A 17,406-nucleotide genomic window follows, 5' to 3' on the forward strand; every position below is an offset into this window, starting at 1 on the left:
GCGACACAGTGGCTGTCACTGAGGTAGTCCTCTGGGCATGTCTGCTAGATGACTGAGCAGGCTTCTTAAAGGTTTGGGCATCTTTGACAGACACTGAAGATGTTGTAGATCTTGCCTCTGAAGACTTCTTTTGTGCCTTCCTAGGAGGAGTGTCTGAGGGGCCAGGGGAAGCTACCCTTGGCCTCTTCTGAGAGACTTCTGAGGTCTTAGAAACACTGCCCTCTGAAGATTCCAGGTTGTCTCTGTCCTTAAGCCTGTCAAGCCAGATGAGAAGGCGACCTTCCCTGTCCCTTACTGTCTTTTTAGGGAAAGACCTACATATTCTGCAGTCTGCAGGGACGTGGTCTGGATAAAGGCAATATAAGCATAAGGCATGTATCCTCCACATGGAGCCTTTTCTTCCCACATGAAGAGCAGGCCCTGAAAAGGGCTTTCTTCTGGGATTCAGACATTGTAGAAAGCAGTGGAAAGACAACACTTACTGCAGACAAAAGTGAACTGAAGTAATCCCTGACGAGATGTAGAGTGAAGAAATCACTTCCAAAGGCTCAGTAGATGATTTTGAAAGAATCCTGAGGAGAGCTCAGGCTGGAGACTCCCTAGCACAACGTGGGGTAGAAAATCTGAGGGACTGAGGCACCTCCCAGGAAGGTTCTAGAGGGAGGTCGGAGCTGATTATCTGACTCTGAGAGTTTGGTCCTTTTTGCATAAGGACAAGGAAAGGCTACTAAGGTGAGGCCCTTAGGCCTATTTTCTCTATGTAAAAAAAAAAGCCGCTTTCAAGGACCGACTAGATAACAACGCCCACAACAGCAAGGAATTATTCAACATCGTCAAGGAATTTACCAACCCCTCGGCCAACTCCAACGACATCACCCCCTCTCAAGCCCTCTGCGACTCCCTAGCCTCATTCTTCCACAACAAAATTGCAGACATCCACAACAGCTTCGACAACCGACCCGAAGACCAACCCTCCCAACCCCCTTCAGGACCCCCACGCCCCCTGAACATCCTCAACGACTGGAAGCCTATCTCCACTGAGGACACCATCCGTCTGATGAACTCTATCCACTCAGGATCCCCCACAGACCCATGCCCTCACCACATCTTTAACAAAGCAGACTCCATTATAGCACCGCACCTCCGAGACGTCATCAACTGCTCCCTCAACTCCGCAACCTTCCCGGAAAGCTGGAAACATGCCGAACTCAGCGCCCTCCTGAAGAAACCCACAGCTGACCCCACCGAACTCAAAAACTACCGCCCTATCTCACTCCTTCCATCCCCTGCCAAAGTCATCGAGAAAGCTGTCAACAATCAACTCGCCGCCTTCCTCGAAACCAACAAATCCCTCGACTCCTCACAGTCCGGCTTCCGAGCCAAACACAGCACTGAGACCGCACTCATCGCTGCAACTGATGACATTCGATCTCTACTGGACAACGGAGACACAGTCGCCCTCATCCTCCTCGACCTCTCCGCAGCCTTCGACACAGTCTGTCATAGCACCCTTCTACAGCGCCTCAGAAACGTCGGAATCCAAGGAAAAGCACTGGAATGGATCACTTCGTTCCTCACCGGAAGAACCCAGAGAGTCCGCCTCCCACCATTCAAGTCAGAGGCCACTGAAGTCATTTGTGGCGTGCCACAAGGATCTTCTCTCAGCCCCACCCTCTTCAACGTATACATGAGCCCCCTTGCGACCATCGCTCGCCAACACAACCTCAACATCATCTCCTACGCTGACGACACTCAACTGATCCTCTCACTCACCAAAGACCCTAACACCGCCAAAACCAACTTACACGAAGGAATGAAAGAAGTAGCCGAGTGGATGAAGCACAGCCGTCTGAAACTGAACTCCGACAAAACAGAAGTCCTCATCTTAGGCACCTCCCCCTCCGCCTGGGATGACTCTTGGTGGCCAGAGGCCCTTGGAAAGGCACCCATCCCGACAGACCATGCACGGAACCTGGGCATCATCCTGGACTCCTCACTCTCGATGACCAGACAAGTCAACGCCGTTTCATCATCTTGTTTCAACATTCTTCGCATGCTCAAAAAAACATTTCGCTGGATCCCCACCGAAACTCGTAAAACGGTCACCCACGCACTGGTCACTAGCCGCCTGGACTACGGAAACACCCTCTACGCCGGTACCACCGCAAAACTCCAGAAAAAACTCCAACGCATCCAGAACGCCTCTGCCAGGCTCATACTAGACATCCCGCGTAAAGAACACATCTCTGGTCATCTGAAAACCCTCCACTGGCTCCCCGTAAATAAGAGGATTACTTTCCGCCTCCTAACTCACGCACACAAAGCACTTTACGAACTTGGACCTGAATGCCTCAACACACGACTGTCCTTCTACACCCCCTCCCGTCAGCTACGATCCTCCAACCAAGCTCTTGCCACTGTACCTCGCATCAACAAAACCACCATGGGAGGCAGATCCTTCTCCTACCTGGCAGCTAAAACTTGGAACTCCCTTCCCACTCACCTTCGCCTTACTCAGAACCACCTAGCATTCAGAAAGCAACTTAAAACTTGGATATTCGACAAGTAATTCCCCACCCCTCCGCAAGCGCCTTGAGACCCTATGGGTATGTAGCGCGCTATACAAATCTTTTTGACTTTTTGACTTTTTTATAGGACATTACTTTTTTATGTACCGGAGGCTCCCGTCTCGACGACGGGGAATGATTCAGGCATGTGAATCTATGAAAGACACCCCTAATACTGGATAATTCATGTTATTGGGCCACCCGTGAACCACAAAATCCATCACCCTACTGATCTCAACATCCTCGGACAGAGCTAGCTTCCAATCGAGTTCGGAGAGAGCACCTTCAACAGTGTCCACTACCACACCTACAGCACACACCATTTCCAGGTCCTCCCCCATAGTGTCATCAGCAACCACTGTGAGGAGTAACCTGTCCAGACAATCGGCTACGTGATTCTTCACACCTGCCACATACTCCGGGTGACAGTTAAACTCATTCAGTCTGTACTGCCACTTGGCTATTCCTGGAGTGGCACTGCCACCCCCTTTTGTTGTAAAAAGATCCACCAATGGTTTATGGTTGGATCTCAAAAAAAATTCATTCCCCCACAAAAAGTTCCCAAAAATAATGTACACCCCACCACAGTAAGTGTTCTACGCCCCCGTAGTGCTCTAGAGGTAAAAGCAATGGTCTCCTCCCTACTGTCACATCTCTTCTGCATAAGAACAGCCCCTAAGCCCACATTACTGGCATCCGTAGTAACAATGTAACGATCATTGTTGTTATGCACAAGGGAGAAACAGCGGCCCTCATCCTCCTAGACCTCTCCGCGGCATTCGACACGGTCTGCCACCGCACCCTAGTACGGCGCCTCAGCAACATCGGAATCCAGGACAAGGCGCTGGAATGGATCGTCTCCTTCCTCGACGGAAGAACACAGAGTCCGCCTACCACCGTACAAGTCAGAGGCCTCCGAAGTCATCTGCGGCGTCCCTCAAGGATCATCTCTGAGCCCCACCCTCTTCAACGTCTACATGAGCCCCCTCGCGGCCATCGTACGCAAACACAATCTCAGCATAATCTCCTACGCCGACGACACCCAGCTGATCCTCTCCCTGACCAACGACCCCGCCGCCGCCAGAGCCAACCTTCACGAAGGGATGAAAGAGGTAGCCGAGTGGATGACGACCAGCCGCCTGAAACTGAACTCGGACAAGACGGAGGTCCTCATCCTGGGCTCCTCACCCTCCGCCTGGGACGACTCCTGGTGGCCTCCCGCCCTGGGCACCGCACCCAAACCGACAGACCATGCACGCAACCTGGGCTTCATCCTGGACTCCTCCCTCTCCATGACCAGGCAAGTCAACAACGTCTCCTCGGCGTGCTTCAACATCCTACGCATGCTACGGAAGATCTTCTGGTGGATCCCCACCGAGACCAGGAAGACCGTCACCCAGGCCCTCGTCACCAGCCGACTGGACTACGGCAACGCCCTCTACGCCGGTACCACCGCCAAGCTCCAGAAGAGACTCCAGCGGATCCAGAACGCCTCAGCCAGACTCATCCTCGACATCCCTCGAACCAGCCACATCTCCGGACATCTGAGAGACCTTCACTGGCTCCCCGTCAACAAAAGAATCACCTTCCGCCTCCTCACCCACGCACACAAAGCCCTACACGACCAAGGCCCGAGCTACCTCAACAGCCGAGTCAACTTCTACGCTCCCAAACGACACCTCCGATCAGCCAACCACGCCCTCGCCGCCGTCCCCCGCATCCGAAGAGCGACTACAGGAGGAAGGTCCTTCTCCTACCTGGCCGCCAAGACCTGGAACTCCCTCCCTCCCGACCTGCGCCTGACCCAAGACCACCTCTCCTTCAGGAAGAAGCTGAAGACCTGGCTGTTCGAGCAGTAGCGGCACTCCCCCCCCCCCCCCCCCCCCAGCGCCTTGAGACCCTACGGGTATGTAGCGCGCACTATAAATGTCACTGATTGATTGATTGATTGATTGATTAAATAACTTAAGGGGGCGTGCCTGTACAATTGTCTCCTTCAGGAGCCTAAAATCATGACCACACTCATCCGTACACTCATACCTGGCATTGTTTTTCAGGAGCTCGCGCAAACACGTTGTCCTGTCTAAGAAGTTGCCCATAAATTTGGAGTAGTATTCCACCAGCCCTAGGAAGGAACAAAGCTAGTCCTTATTCTGTGGTTCAGGTGCATTTTGGATGGCATCTAAAATCTTTACCTTGGGTTTAACCCCCCCTCCCGGAAATGTGACAACCCAGATAGTCTACACTTTCCTGAAAAAATTTGCATTTGTCCTTCCTCAGCGTTAACCCACACAACCTGATAATCTCCAACAGCTGCTTGACCCTGGTATCATGCGCTAACTCAGTTTTCCCATGAATAAGAATGTCGTCTTGGAAAAACATGACTCCCGCAGCGCTCTTAAACAGATTCCCCATGAGGCGCTGAAACACTGCAGAAGCTGAAGCCAATCCAAACAGCATGCACATATAACGAAACACCTTCAGGTGTCACAAAGGACATGAGGTGTCTTGAGTCCTTGCACAATTTCACCTTGTGGTAAGCCGAGGAGATGTCAAGTGAGGAGAAGTACTTGGCACCCTCCAAAGTTGCCAGCATCTTGTTGATGTTGGCCAGAGGTTGGAGATCCACTCATATGCTAGAATCAAGATTGTGCAAGTCCACACACATCCTGAGAGACTTGTCCGCCTTGTGCGCCAAAACGATGGGAGCCAATCCATTCAGATCCCTCAATGGGCTCAATTACACCCATGGAGCACAACCGCTCAAGTTCCTGCTTGAGTTCACGTTAGCTCAATGGTACCTTGCGCACATTGTGTGCGACTGCCTTCGCGCCTTCCTTAAGGACAATGCGGTGTTGAAAACCCTTCAGTTTCCCAAGGTCACCACTAAAAATCTCAGGATACCTTTGGATCCAGTAATCATCGGATAACCGTCCCACGGTGACTGCGTGCACAGGGGTGGCAGGTGAATAAGTACAGTAAAACTGTCTGGCTTCTTGTTTTGACTAAACCATATCCGGATAATTGGGATCCAGAATGATCCCAAGCTCACCCAGCTCCTCCCACCCCAATAAACGAGCACCATCCTTCACAATGTATACTGTTCCCCGAGCAAAATCCCCTTTGAATTCCAACTTGCCCTCAAACTTGCCAAAGACCTCCACCCTTTTCCCACCATACGCAAAGATCCATATACTAGACTGGCTCGCCAGAATATCACCCAACGATTTAAAGTCCTTGGCGTTGATGAGAGTAAATGGAGAACCCGAATCAGCAAAAAATCTCACATTCATGGCATTCACAATTATTGCACACGCAGGGGATTTCCTTTTAAGTGGTTCAACAATGGAAGCTATTTCTACAACACCTTCAGACTGCATGGACGAAGAGGACAACATTAACAAGACATTGCTCTCATTTTCCTCCCCAGAATCTGCATAGTCCTCTTTAATGGTTTTCAGTTTGCGACGGCCCCTAGTGCACCCCTGTAGCCTTACATACACGCGCCAAATGTCCTTACTTGCCACATTTGAAACAAGTTTGGATAATGGCAAAGCAAAACTTCGAATTCCCTAGTTGTGATTTGCTCCCACAACAGAAACAAGAGAGATCAGCATTCTCGAATTTGGATTTGGACATACCAGGTGCACGTGTAGCAATGCGAGTCACGTTCGCGTTGGTTCCCTTCACAGGTTTGCTATTGTCTTTTGCACTAACCATCTTAACTTCGTTTGATAGCGCCATCCCACCCATCGCTTTCATACAAAACTGGGAATGTTCGATGCTTCTAGCTAGAGTGAGAGCAGTTTCCAAGTCTGGATCTTCAGAAGATAAGAGTTTTTCCTGAATCTTTCTATGCACGTTCGTTCAATTAGCTGATTGCGGATTATCTCATCCCTAAATTGCCTATAGTTGTAAGTGGCAGCTAGGGTTCTGAGTGTGGCCAAAAACTCATCGATGGATTCGCCAGGAATCTGAGCACGTTGCAAACATTTGGGACGCTCCAGTACTGTATTTCTTTTGGGGTTGAACCTCTTGTCTTTAAAATACTTTTGCCTTCGGAACCCAAATTGTACACCAGTAAGGTTTTTTCTTCTTTGAAGGGAAAGTGTCCCCATCTATCGCCTCAATATAAGCGTCAAATGTCTCCTTCCACTGCTGCCAATTGAGAGGAGTACCGGGGATTGCAAAAAGGAGGTGGTGTGATTAAGCGATCCATTCGGTGGCCGTGCGTGGGTAAGTTGCTGCCCCAAAAATCACAGCCCAGCAACAATCAGCCTACACATGGAAATTGCCTTTCCAACTTGTCTTGAGTGCAAGACGTGTAAATCCACTACCATCTGTGCTGGAGACACAGCCAAAATGCAGTTAATGGAATAAAAGGTGTGCACATCACTGACATGTCAACTCCCTACAAATGTGAGTTAGCATCACGATTGATTAGAAGATTCCACTAAGTAGTCACAGATTCACTTGTAAAAATTTAAAAGAAACCAACCTCCAAAATGATTTGTTTCGAAGTTCTCTTGCGGCTACCAACAACTCCGATACAGAAACGGGCTGTCAATTTCCTTGGGTGTGCTCTTCACGGTGAGCGCACCGTCTAACGCACCGACGAAACAAACCACACGCCTGCGAGGTTTCTCCTCCACCAGAAATTCCCCGCACCTAGCAGCTGTGTGGAAGGAGGCACGACGACGTCAGCCCAGCGCCAGCCTGAAAGGGATTATTCTCCTTCATCAATTCCCTTCACAAGGCGGCTGCGCGGAAGGAGACGTAGAAGGACCATTACAACTTCACCGACCACCATGAAGGCCAGACTGTCGCGAAAAAAAAGGTTGTGCCAGCCGCAGCAGGACGTGACGTGACTCAGAGGAGCATTCTGGTGGCATCAGGGCAAGTTGATGACACAGCAAGGCAATGTGGCCGACAGGAACTCCGAAATGATAAGGCAACCACAGCAACAAGCGGTGGGGAAGACTGGGGACCGGACAACTTGTCGCCACTGAAAAGGAGGACAACACGCAGGTAGGTTTACCAGCTTCCTTTATTCCCGTCTGGTCTCTCCAGCTCCCCGGCAGGAGAACCTAAACCCTGCATTCTGTTTCACGCAGGGAACACTAAGGAAAGGAATGCACAAGGACAACACTCTACCCCACTCCAGATCCCAACAGTTGGTCAGTGCTGTGAAATAAAATCAACGGTTCAAGCTTTAAAATCAGATACATAGATCATGATGCCGTCTTTTAATCAGGATAAAAGACTGAGTATGTGATGTGAAGTAACAGCATACTGGTGTGTACAATAGGTCCTCGCAACCCCACTGGGACAATAACAGATTTATAGGTAAGGTACGGCTCAACAGGCACAGGTCTATACACCTCTGACTTACCCAAACCCCTCACATCCCCCCCAAACATGATCAGGCCCAAGTTTACTGAAAAGGACCAGGATCCAGACTGTACACATCAGATGAGGAACATCAAAGCTTTTAGCTTCAGCTAGCAGAGGGTAGGGTCGAAGGATAAGCAGAATATGGGTCTTTCTTTCTGGAAAGTGTTATACAACTGACTACAGTATCATCAGCACAGCAATACAATTCCAACAGTGCTTGATTATGAACAGTTGCTTAAACAGTGATACTGCGCTTGCGCGACATATGGTCATTTTCTAATTCTCACTTCAACAAAAAGAGAGACAGGGTAACGAATCACTCTTCATCCCCTTTTTTTTACAAATACAATTAAATAACAAAAGAGTGACCATGGATGTGGACCAAGGTGAGATTAATTAAATTGGACACAACAACGTCTCGTTAAACGAGTATATCTGTGCGGAATTCTGTTAATAACCTTGGAACCCATCACTGGGGGGGGAATAATTGTAATTCTGGGAGTGCACAATCGCAGAATGTCTGCCACGAGTGATTTTACAATACTATTTTCCACTTTTAAGGCTGGCTACAATTTCCTTCCCATTTCACATCCTCTTCCATTTGAGTTGTGCAGCTCTTGTAGAACAAGTTACTTACCTCCGGTAACGATGTGTCTGTAAGAGACATATGTTAGTTGTAGATTCCTTACACCTTTAGAATTTGCCCCAGGTGTCAGTCTGGATTCAGAGATTTTTCTTTAGCAGTAACCCTGCACGTCGGTAGGTGTCGTCGGTCGACTCTGCGTCTGTCATCAGTGTTGTGGTTGCTGTGAGGATGTTGCTGTGTCTACTTAGACGCCACCCACTCAGTTCTGACACGACTTTCAACGCCAGAAGTGCAGAGGCATGCAAGACACTGACTACTGGTGCACCACAACTAAGGCACTATAAGGGAGTCCGTATCTCCAGGAATCAGTTCGCAGAGCGGGGAGGAAGGGTGGGGCGGTAAGGAATCTACAACTAACATTTGTCGCTTACAGATACATCGTTACCAAAGGTAAGTAAGTTGTTCATCTGAACGAGACAGTTAGTTGTAAATTTTTTACCTTTAGAACAGATACCTCGGCAATGCCACCCCTGAGGAGGGTCTGCAAGCCAAGTTCAGACAAGGAAGTCCTGGAGGACCAAATGGGCAAAATAGCTGTCCTTCCAGACTTGGCTGTTCAGGCAGTAATGTCTGGTAAATGTGTGCAGAGATGCCAACGTAGCCACCTGGCAGATATCAAGAAGTGAGACTCTGCATGCCAATGCAGTGGGTGCTGCCATAGCCCTAGTGGAATAAGCACGCAACCTCAATGGAGGATCTTTCTTCGCTAAAGCATAGTAGCTCTTTATGCAAAGGACAACCCATCGAGAGATGGTACGTTTTTGAACAGCCCGGCCTTTCCTGGCATGTATGTATCCAATAAAGAGTTGATCATCCATCCGGAAATCTTTTGTGCGGTCAAGGTAGAATGAGAGCCCCAGTTTATGGTCCAGACGGTGGAGTCTATCCTCCTCCTCCAAAGGGTGCAGAGGTAGGAAAAAAGTGGGCAAAGTGATAGATTGTCCTAAATGAAATGGTGTAATAACTTTAGGAAGAAACAAAGGCCTAGTTCTAAGCACCACCTTGTCCGGATGTACAGAGAAGAAAACTTGAAACCCGCTCTGCCTGCAAGCAGGGATGATGGCCACAAGGAAGGCAGTTTTGATAGTGAGGAGCCTAAGAGGACAGTTATGAAGAGGCTTGAAGGGAGCACATATAAGGTATGGGAGAACAAGATTAAAGTCTCACTGGGTCGTTATGAAAGGAGATGGAGGAAATAGATGAGTAAGGCCCTTAAAGAACCTCTTAACAAAAGGAGACTTGAAAAAGGATGGCTGATCTGACAGCAGAAGAAAAGCAGAGATAGCTGCAAGATAACCTTTGAGAGTGTCCTGCTGGGCCAAAGAACGTTTATACATAATGACCTCTGAAAGAGGGGCAGAAAGGGGATCCACAGACTTTGCTGTGTACCATGCCACAAACTAGCTTCATCCACCGGCATATAATGATTTAGTGCAGGGACGCCTGGCTGCCAAGATGACATTCCAGACTTCCGGCGAAGGTCGAAAGCTGTCAACTGTTGCCGCTCAATCCCCACGCAAGGAGTTGGAGACTGGACCGGTTCGGGAGGAGAACCCTTCCTGCTGCTGTGGCAGAAGATCCTCCCGAAGGGGCAGTCTGAGCGGAGGATCGATTGCCATGCTCAGAAACTTGGGGTACCAGACTCTTCGTGCCCAGTTCAGATCCCCAAGGAGATCTTGGGCCCGGTCGTGCTCAATCTTCTTGAGCTCTCGGAGCAGTAGTGGTACAGGCGGAAAAGCATAAAGGAGGTTGTAGTTTTGAGCAACTGCCGCCTTGGAAACTCCAAAGCGCAATACTGCTGACACTGCATGTTCTCTTTGGTGGTGAACAGATGTAACCAAGGCTCTCCCCACAAAGGAAGAGACCTTACACCACCTCTGAATGAAAACGCCTTTCTTGATCGACCAACTGCCGACGGTTGAGTTTGTCCACCCTGGCATTCAGAGAACCTGCCAGGTGATGAACCACCAGGGTCATGCTCTGATGTTCCAGCCATGTCCAGAGGCGAAGAGCCTCCTGACAAAATGGCCACAACCCCACCTGCCCTGTTTGTTGCAGTATCACATGGCGATGGTGTTGTTTGTTAACACCTGTACCGCTTTCCTGTGGAGAGAGGGAAGGAATGCCTTCAGTGCCAGTCGGATCACCCGGAGCTCCAACAAGTTGATATAGAGCCCGGACTCTGCCGGAGACCGGACGCCTCTGATCTACGGCTCTCCCAGATTGCCGCCCCATCCCAGGAGTGATGCATCTGTGACCACTGTTAGATCTGGTTGGGGAAAGGAGAGAGAACTGCCTCGGACCCTTGCTTGGTTTGTTAGCCTTCACTGCAATTGTTGTGCAGTACCCTCTGAGATCTGAACGTAGTCGGAAAGATTCTCCTGATGCTGCGCCCACTGGAACTTCAGGTCCCTCTGCAGAGCCCACAGAAGCCATCTCGGATGATCTACTAGCAGGATGCAGGAGGCCATGAGTCCCAGCAGCCTCAGAGTAATTTTCAAAGAAATCTGGGATAGCGGCTGAAACATCGGTATCATGGCCCGAATATCACAGACTCGCTGCTCGGGAGAATAGGCCCAAAACTGTGGTGGACTGGTCCGCCCGCTGGCTCCCAGACACGCAAGGTTGCTGGGTCCCACATCAGTGGCCACGCAGAGGCTGGGCAGCTTAAATGAGCCAGTGGCTAAACTGGGCCAGATGTGAGTGGGTGCTCCTTCTGTAGCCACGAAAGGGACGAAGAGCAGACTAGAGTGGGCGAGAAGGTGCAGTGAGGCCCAAAGATCTGGCCATAGCTCTAGAAGCTTTGAAGAGCTCAAGCGCTGAGCCTGCTTTGCCACCAAAAAGATGACGGCCATCAAAAGGCATGTCCTCCAAGTAGACTGGACATCCCCAAAAAGCCACATGTCCTCAACAAGGCATAGCGCCTACGGGCTACTCGCATTCGTTTTTCCCAGTGAGTCGTGGGTATCCAGTTCACATCTAATGGTGAATTTGGCTGTGTCTCTCCCAATGCCTCCGGGCATTGACGTTAGCACCTGCGTGACCGTATCCCAGATGGTGGCCCTAGAGGCAGAAGGGAATGCTCCTTTAGAAGAAAAGGCTTGTACCATCAAGATTTCAGGTTAAGGGTGTTGGGTCTAGAAAACTGGGTCACCCGGAGCAGGGCGGTGATGGCGGGCTATTGTCCTCTCCATAGGAAGCCTGTGCTGGGCTTGGACCAAGTGCCCAGGAGGACATCAGTGAGGGATCATTGAACAGCAATAGGGGTTCAGAAGAGGACACGCAGGCTTAAGCAAAACTGTCAGGAGGTGAGTCTTGACTGCCATCGAAGGGAGTTCAAGGCCCAAGACCTCAGCCACCCTTCTCACCACCACAGAATAGGACGCACCATCCTCCGTAGCCACAGTAGAGGGAGAAAGCAAACCAGTGTCTGGAGATGTATCCAGACCACTGGCATCACCTAGGTCCTCTCGCCAGTCCAGTTCTGCTAGCTGGTCAGTTAAAGGGTCCAATGACCTCTCCCAGTCTTCATCACCCCCCTCTGGTCGGTAGGGAACACCAGGGATGAACTGGGGAATAAAAGTACCCTCGGGCTCCGGTTCTGACATTGGTCCGGCACCGGGTCCAAATCGGGGAGGAGGATGGGGACGGTGTTGACAGGGGGCACGGTTGATGACGAGGGTGTCGTCGTAGGGATCAGTGTCGGGAAAGGTCGAGTAAGATCGACCGGCATCGATCTGGATCCAGGCCTGGATCTGCAGGGGCCCTCTGGCGCCGGGGCCTGAGCGGCCGGCATCAGAGGCCCAGGACCCCGGGCCCACTCCGCAGGGCCCGAAGGCATGCCAGCAGAGTCGTGCTGCTCAAAGATGAGGTGTAAGGCATCACAGAACTGCTTCAGTTGGGCTGGGGATGCCCAGGCTCCCAGAAAGGGTGAGAGGCGCCGAGTCATCCCTGAAACAGGCACCGGAGTTAGAGCCTTTGAGCGACGACTCTCCGAGTCCTGCGTCACATAAGCCTACAGACAGGGAAAAGGTGAAGAGCGCTTGGGCTTATTCGCTTCCTTCTTCTTGTGTTCCAAACTACCTGAAGACCTCGACGACTTAGAGTGCAACGGGGAGTGGGAGCTCTGCGAATGATCTTGAGACCTTCCTCTCGAACAAACCCAGGAACGACGCAGAACTGACTGCCGGGTCTCCAACAACTTTCGGGACCGATCACGCAAAGTCTTCGGGTTCATGGCCCGGCAGTCGGAGTACGCCTGTGGGTCGAAGTCACGCACCAGATACCACAAGCACATGAGGTGCAGGTCTGTCACCGACATCATCTTGTGACAGAACCCGCAGAGCTTGAAACCGATCCGATGTTGGGACATCCCTCGCGCACCAGCAGTTCAAGACTAGAAAAACACGTCGACAAAAGTCACACAAAAGTTGGCCAAAAAACGGATAAGTGGTAGGTCTCTCCAAATCTGCGATAGGGTGGCGCGGAAAAAGAACCGAAGGTGGCGTGGAAAAAGAAAGAACTGACGTCAGCGTGCAAGAGCGGAGTCTAGGTAAGCACCGCAACGTCATCCCGGCCACCACCATGCCGACGACAGACGCGGAGTTGACTGACACCACCTACCGACGTGCATGGGCACTGCTAAAGAAAAATTTCCTGACCCAGACTCACGCCTGGGGGAAATTCTAAAGGTAAGGAATCTACAATTAACTGTCTCTTTCAGATATATGGCTATGTTTCTACTAGATACCATTTGTTATTTATTTTTTTACCACCAATCCTCAAACAAAAGTTTTTTTTCCCACCATTTAAGAGCTTGATAAAAATTCTAATTAATAGACCCTACTCTAAAATGTATTTCCAATTCTCCCCTTTTTAGGTCATGGGTTTCAACACCCTTGTTGGCTTATTGACACACAGATTGTACTGTTCACCATTGATAATTCTTAATATTTTAAAACCTTAGCAGCGCTGGGTAGATGTAAATGCCAACATAAGATAGTGGAGGGTAGTCAGTATTAGCACTCTTCCTCCCTCCCCCCCTCCATGAAATTAACTCTTCCTACACGGAAGGGAAAAGAAATGAAACCTTATCGAATACGTTTTCTATATGTATATCAACTACAGTGAGACAAGAGAGGTGTCCGGAGATTGAAGCAATGCGTAAGATTTGGCAAGTCTACACCTTATTCTCCATATGCACAAAACCAGCATACTCGCTTCTCAGTTGTATTGTGAGAGTAAATGTGGCTCTTTGACAAAAAAATATGATTTCAAAGTGTGTGATCCTATGAATCAATAAGGGTCCGATTCAGTTCTTGGGGGAATCCACATCGGGAGGCCAGCTACATTATCTGGCAGGAGCTGTAAGGCCACTTCTTGAGGCATGGCATCTTGCCTCCTCAGTCATCGCCAAGGTGGGACTGACGGTCATTCCACCATCATGAACAGTGGCTTTCCCTTGACCTCACTCTGTGGTGTAAGAATACACAGCCGAGCGGACGTTACCACTCTCGTCTTGATCAGAGTCCTAATCACCCGATACTTCAGCTGCCCTGACCAACCTCACAATCAGGTAACCATATAATGACTGAGACAACAGGGACCAAAAGGGAAGGTTTGCTGATGTGTATTCAGTAAAATGAGGAGCCCACTGGAATGCAGCAACTTCCACAGAGAGCCATTGCATGGAATCTTCCATGCAGATAGCAAAACAAATGACATTCCAAATCACAGCAATCCCAAAATCATGCATAAACATAGTATGTAACACCGTGGTATGACGTATTAGGTCATACCTGTAAGTTAGCACTTGACAGACTACACTGTACACTAACCTGGTCTCCTCCTCAATCTTTGTACACCTATGGGGCAACAGCGCATACAGAAAGTCAAAGTTCACTCATACTTCCCTCTCTGAGTTACAAAACCCTCACACTTACCAGTTCAGGGCCCTTATCAAACATCTTTCTGGTTCGGGGAAACTGATGCGAGTGGGGGGTGTACTGGACCCCGATGCTGCTGCCCACGTTGGCCGGTCGTATTGATGTGAGTTCCCGGATGGGTGGCTGCTTGTTGATATCGTTGGTCAAACTCGAGCTGCTGGTGCTTGGCATCGGAGGGGACCCGCTGCGGGTGGAGAAGCGAAAGATGACCAGTGCAGTGAAAGGGACAGTAGTGCTAGTCAAACAAAACCTAGAGCACATGGATTTTCGTACCTTTCAAACCTACGGTCTACAAGCAATTCATAGTGATCCAGTGGTAAATAGACAGTTTAACAAGGCACACAGCTATATCGACTAGAGCCACTGAAAGCTAGAGCCACGCTCGAGCCTGAAGTCTGGCTCAGCTCGAGGTACTGTTGGAACCTCAAACACATAACGAGCCGAGTCTTCATGTGGTTCTTGCCTGCCTCCCGCACTCTACCCAGGAAGTGGCGTTAATGACAGACTTGCTGACTTGGTAACTGGGGAACCAGCTTTGAGTCTCAGCGACAGCTCAACATCCTGTAATTCTGTGCGAATCACTTAATCTCCCCATGCCAATAACGTAATGAGGTACTCACCTAAAGCCTCCATCACAATGCATGTCTTTACAACAAATATGCTTTTACCATGCATGTGCTTACAGCAAATTTAGTTGCAAAGGCATAAATGGTAAAGGCATATTTGTGGTAAAAATTCTAAAGGTAAGTATTACGTGTTTTTTTTTGTACACACACACACACATTATATATATATATATATATATATATATATATATATATATATATATATATATATATATATAAATATATATATATATATATATAATATATAAACGCGTCATGGTGGCAGCGCTGGCATCAATTGAATAAACCACATTTGCACCAGCAATCTTTGGGTCGACTCTTCGTCACTTTGTGATTTGGCAGTTTGTTTTCTGTGGCGTGTGATGAGCTTCATGGATATATATATATATATATATATATATATATATATATATATATATATATACACACACACACACACATATATATATGTATATATATATATATGCACATATATAGTAGGGAAAGGTCGTTTTTAGGGTTTAAGGCAGGTAAGGGTAGCAGGTTTTTAGTTTGTAAGGGGTTTCAGTGCTTAAGGTGGGTATGGATTTTGGGTGGCAAGGGTCATTTTAGGGTGGGTATGTGTTTATGGGTGGCAAGAGTATTTTTAGGATTTAGGGTGGGTATGGCTTTTTGGGTGGCAAGAGCAATTTTAGGGTGGGTATGGCTTTTTGGGTGGCAAGGGTATTTTAGGGTGGGTATGGGTTTTTGGGTGGCAAGGGTAATTTTAAGGTGGGTATGGATTTTTGAATATCAAGGATATTTTCAGGGTGGGAATGGGTTCTTTGGTGGAAGGGTATTATTAGTGTTTAGGGTAAGTGTGGGTAATTGAGTGGTAAGAGTGTATTAAGCATATGTGTATATATATATATATATATATATATATATATATATATATATATATATATATATATACATATACACACACATATATGTGTGTGTGCATGTGTTTGTGTGTGTATATATGTTATACTTACCTGTTAAGTTTTTACCACACATGTGCCTTTACAACGAAAATTAGTTGTAAATGCTTTCATGGTAAAGGCATAAGCAGGGTAAAGACATGCGTGGTAATTGCATACAAAGGGGGAGGAGGGGGGGCTGAAGCTATGGGCCTGGGCAGAAGTGTGAAGGGAATGCGCCACCCCCTTTTTATCACTCCACGTCCCCACAGTTTGAATACCCCTGCCTTAGAATTACACCCAGGCGTCCGACTGGATCCGGAAAGCAGTACCCCTGCGCGTCGGAAGGTGGGGTCATGTGGCTCTGCGACCGTCGTTGGCATCGTGGTCGCCGAGATGACGTTGCGACAGCGACTTAGACTCCGCTCTTGCGAGCTGATATCAGTTCTATACACGACTTTCCGTGCCAGGAACGCAGAGACATGCAAGATACTGACCACTGGTGCCGTGAAACAAGGGCCCTGACAGGGATGACCTTAACCCTAGAAATCAGTTTGCAGAACGGGGAGGATGGGTGGGTCAGTAAGGAATCTATCACTACTAATGTTTCTTACAGATATATTTCTAACAAAGGTAAGTAACTTGTTCATCTGAAAGAAACGCATAGTGATAGATTCCTTACCTTAGAATAGATACCACAGCAATACCAACCCCGGTGGTGGGTCTGCGAACCAAGATCACGCTAGGAAGTCTCGGAGAACAGAACAGCCAAAGAAGCCGTCTCACCGAACTTGGCTGTCCAGGCACTAATGCTTATTGAAAGTGAGCAGCGAGGCCCATGTACATCCCTGACAGATGTCTTGTAAGGGAACACCACGTCCCAAAGCCGTAGTGTCAGCAGTCGCCCTGGTAGAATGGGCGTGCAGCCCCAACTGATGCTCCTTTTTAGCCAAAGAGTAACAGGCTTTAATACACAAGACGACCCAACGGGAGATAGTCCACATGTGTATGGCCCAACCTTTCTTGGCGCCAACATAGCCAACAAAGAGCTAGTCATCCACCCGGAACTGTTGTGTGCGATTGAGGTAAAAGGAGAGCGCACGTTTTGGGTCCAGACGGGGGAGCCTCTCTTCCTCTTTAGAAGGATCCGGAGGTGGCAAGAAGGTGGGCAAAGTGATGGTCTGCCCGATGTGAAAAGCAGTGACAACTTTTGGCAGCAAGGATGGATGGGTTCTGAGCACAACCTTGTGCGTATGGACAGCCAGAAAAGGAGGTTTACAAGAAAGAGCCGGGAGCTCACTCACTCGC

The 17,406-nt window shown here is 49.0% G+C and overlaps 1 protein-coding gene across 3 annotated transcripts in view; it reads right to left on the bottom strand.

The window, feature by feature from the left end:
- The window catches only part of RPTOR (regulatory associated protein of MTOR complex 1), a 2,217,374-nt gene that overhangs the window by 442,962 nt on the left and 1,757,006 nt on the right, over positions 1–17,406 (bottom strand). For all 3 annotated transcript variants that reach the window (XM_086931040.1, XM_086931039.1, XM_086931041.1), the window contains one exon: positions 14,550–14,736. In XM_086931040.1, the coding sequence (XP_086787166.1) occupies positions 14,550–14,736 (187 nt within the window). The remainder of the gene's footprint in view (positions 1–14,549; positions 14,737–17,406) is intronic.

The sequence above is a fragment of the Lissotriton vulgaris genome, chromosome 7, assembly GCF_964263255.1.
Source record: "Lissotriton vulgaris chromosome 7, aLisVul1.2, whole genome shotgun sequence".
NCBI classification, from domain to species: Eukaryota; Metazoa; Chordata; class Amphibia; order Caudata; family Salamandridae; genus Lissotriton; species Lissotriton vulgaris.